The sequence below is a fragment of the Callorhinus ursinus genome, unplaced genomic scaffold (genome assembly GCF_003265705.2).
Source record: "Callorhinus ursinus isolate GAN/ISIS: 27379988/994484 unplaced genomic scaffold, GSC_fseal_2.0 scaffold4865, whole genome shotgun sequence".
Lineage (NCBI taxonomy): Eukaryota > Metazoa > Chordata > Mammalia > Carnivora > Otariidae > Callorhinus > Callorhinus ursinus.
In genome coordinates, this window is record NW_027401919.1 from 1 (window position 1) to 3,771 (window position 3,771).

At 42.9% G+C, this 3,771-nt stretch overlaps 1 protein-coding gene across 1 annotated transcript; it reads right to left on the minus strand.

The window, feature by feature from the left end:
* Positions 1-192: 192 nt before the first annotated feature.
* On the minus strand, positions 193-3,745 carry LOC112819108 (uncharacterized; the record flags this gene model as incomplete). Its single annotated transcript, XM_025866142.2, has 7 exons — positions 3,667-3,745; positions 2,686-2,812; positions 1,892-2,010; positions 1,555-1,751; positions 661-844; positions 418-583; positions 193-317 (listed from the first exon to the last, which is right to left on the minus strand). Coding segments are annotated over exons 1-7 (975 nt in total), but the record flags the coding sequence as incomplete, so codon positions are not given.
* Between the last annotated feature and the right edge of the window lie 26 nt (positions 3,746-3,771).

The window sequence follows — 3,771 nt, forward strand, 5'->3', positions numbered from 1 at the left end:
CTTCATGTTCAAGAGATGCCTTTAATGACAGCAAGGGGTGACATTAGTGGGGAATGGAAGCATTCTGAAGTTTTTCTGCATACCTTTCCTTCCATTAATTTTGTGCTGTTTATTTTTTTTTATTCGATCTATGTGGATGGGCCAAAATCTTTTCTGACCTGATTTGTTTATAATGCACAATTGGACCTATACCTCTGCTTCCTCTAAAGCGGCCTGAAGTTCACACTTCTCTTGTTCCACTTGTTTCTTTATCTTCTCCAGTTCATGGATGCGTTTCCCTCCTTCTGCAATCTGCTCCGTGAGGTCAGAAATCTCCTCTGTTGTTTGGGTAAAAGACAAGTAGAGATTTGATCAGACAGAGGAGCTAAGGGAACCATTCCCAAGGCATGAATATTATTGCAAGGGAAAGGGCCTCACGCTGCAAGTTTTTGTTCTCTCGTTTCAAAGTTTCCAGCTGATCCAAGGATTCCTCGTAGGCATTCTTCATCTTGAACAGCTCAGTGCCGAGAGAGCGGGCCTCCTTCTGAGAGGCCTCAAGCTCAGCATGGGTTTCCTCATACTTCTGTTTCCACTCTGCCAGGATCTGAAAAACCGAGAGGGGTTACCTGCTGTGAAGGACAGAGGAAGACAGTGGAGAGCAGAGGCTGCTGAACGAGTTACCTTGTCGAAGTTCCTCTGCTTCTTGTCCAGGGCGGCGCAGGCCGCGTTGGTTCTCTCCACATCCAGCATGAGGTCCTCCACCTCATTCTGGAGCCGCTGCTTTGTCTTCTCAAGGGAAGCGCATTTGGCGTTCACGGCTTCTACGTGCTCCTCGGCCGCCTGCAGCCTCTGGGCCAGCTTCTTCCTTGAAGATTATATATGTTTGTAGAGAGGAGTGAACCAGAACAAGAATTAGGAGCTATTGCCATGCTGAGAAGTATTGGAAACTTCATATGAAAAATATCCATTCATCCATTCAACAGACACTGATGAGCTCCTTTAATGAACCAGACACTGGATACACAGCAGTGAGCAAGGCAGAAAAAAGGGCCCTGACTCATGAAGCTTCCAAATGAGGACAAGAGAGAAATAATAGGCTGGTGAGAAAATGCATAATAACATATTGCAGATATAAATGCAATGGAAGAAAAGTGAAATAGAGTAAGGGGTGCGCAGCTATTCTAGATATTCAGGAAAGGCCTCTCCGAGGAGGTAGCATTTGCGTCAAATCAAAAAGTCAGAGTGAGCCGGAGGGAGATCTCAGGGAGAGTATTCCAGATGGAGGGACCAGCAAGTGCAGAGCCTTGAAGCAGCAATGAGCTTGTTGTGCCTGACAAACAGCAGTAAGGCTTAGCTATCTGGATAATTATTTGTTACTCACTTCCTTAAGTAGATTTCAGCATAGGAAGGCAGGTATCATGTTTGTTTTACTCATGTCTTATTCCCAGGGCCTGATAGTGCCTGGCCAAGAGGAGCTAATTAATGAACGTCTATAGGCTAATTCACTGAAGGTTGTTACCTTTCTGATTCAACATGCAAAGTTTTCTGCACATTCTCTCATATCTGCACACGTACTTGGCCTCCTCCAGCTCCTCCGTGCGCTGGATGGCGTCCGTCTCGTATTTGGTCCTCCACTGGGCCACCTCGCTGTTGGCCTTGGACAGCGCCCTCTGCATCTCGGCCTTGGATTCCTGCTCCTCCTCATACTGTTCCCGCAGCAGGTCACAGTCGTGGCGGGAGGACTGCAGGGCGTGGGCCAGGGCGTTCTTGGCCTGTGGAGATAGTTACACCTTCATTTTACTGCATATGTTTAATTACTGAGTTTCAAAACCCTTTGAAAGTTGGTGTAAATGGACTCCAGTTAGGGTTAGGTCATACAAAAAACAGTGAGTCTGACAATATTATTATTTACCTTTATCTCTTCTTCCAGCTGCCTCTTTAATTCCTCAATCTGTTGTGTAAATGCTTGTTTGCCCCTTGATAGCTGAGACACCAGAGCTTCTTTCTCATCTAGCTGTCGTGAAAATTCACCTGAGAGATGAAAGAAATGGCACCGTTTTTTAAAGTGAAGAAACAATTTTGCAAGCCCAAAGTAGAAATAAGTTTTAACCTTAACTCTCCTCCACTGAGTACTCAAAAGATTGAATTCTCTATTGCTGTCTTCAAGCTTAATGTCAAATTTCTGATTTTTATGGTAAAACTTACATATGAATGTGAATGAATAAATACAGCTGAAATCCTTTTTGTTCTCTCTATAACTAATTCTTTCTGGGTGTATGATAGTGTGCAAAACCTGGTTATGGGAGCCAGGGTACTGAATTCTACATTGGTCTTTTGAGGTTCATCGATCTTTTGAGAGACAGGGTTATCCATTCCCCTTTCAGGTATTTGGTTCATTTGACGTATAGAGACAGAAGCTCGGTCTGCAACAGGAGTCCTGGACCCAGCTAGAGTGACTCCTAATCCCAAGCATCCTTTCAGCATGGCCAACTACTCCAGGCTTTTCTGGAGCAGAGCTTGAGCCAGTCCTATCGAAGCCTTTATCTCCAACTTTGTTCCCAGGTGACCTTGCAAGGTAGTTGAAAGTCTGAGCTGTTCAGTAAATCACACGTGTTCTTAGCTGTGTTTATTAGGCTCTCACATTACCAAATCCGTTGTTTTCAACCACATCCTCTCCATTCTTAGTGCCCAGAAGAGGACAGTTACCAGATTCGGTCTGCAAGCGTCCTCTCTGGGTCGTCAGGTCATTGATCAGCCGCTGTTGTTCCTCCTCCTTTGATTTCAGCTCACTCACTTGGTCCTCCAGAGTGCGGCACATTTTCTCTAGATTTCCCTGTGTGAGAAAAAATAAAAGAAGGAAACAAAGATATTTTAATATAATTTTAAAAATAAATAAATATTAATAAATACTTTTGGCATAAAATCAAATTCTCTTATATGTAATTGTGATACATAAAAATTTTTTTCTTTATATTTTGATTGCTGTCCTCTGTTGAAAATACATGTGGGGATTTTTAAAGAGCTAACTGTGAAGTTCCGTGCCCTATTAATACAAAAAAAAAAAATTAAAGACGATGTTCTAAAATTTAAGATGTAAGTATTGTATGGTATATCTTTCTAAAAGCATGTTTATAGATATTTGATTGCCTTTCTGTACAGTGAAACTTGCCTTATTGGATAATTGAGAATATTGGAGACCTAGTTCTCCAACTGGAGCCTGAGAGAATGCAGGTGGCCTTTGTTCAAAAGCTGGTCCTGGGGTGCCTGGGTGGCTCAGTCCATTAAGCATCTGCCTTCAGCTCAGGTCATGATCTCAGGGTCCTGGGATTGAGTTCCACATTGGGTTCCCTGCTCAGCGGGAAGCCTGCTTCTCCCTCTCACTGTTCCCTCTGAGCTCTCCCTCTCTCTCTCTCTCTCTCTCAAATAAATAAATAAAATCTTTAAAAAAAAAAAAGAAGCTGGTCTTGTCATTTGTTCATGGTGTGATGGGGCCAGTGCACTTAACTTCTTTGTATTTCAGTTTCTTCATATGTTAAGTGGAAATAATACAAATGCTAGTATCTTTCTTATCTCCTAGATTATTGTAAAAAAAGCAAATGACATAATGTGTGTAAAGTACCCTGTGCAAATTATGATGTGTACATAAGGGATCATTGTCACTAATAACAATTTTCCAGGCTCTGGTACCTTGGCTTTGGAGACTGTTTCTACATTACTGGTGAGGTCATCGATCTCCATCTTCATCTCGCTCTTCTCCTTCTCCAGCTTCTGCTTGACCCTCTGCAGGTTGTC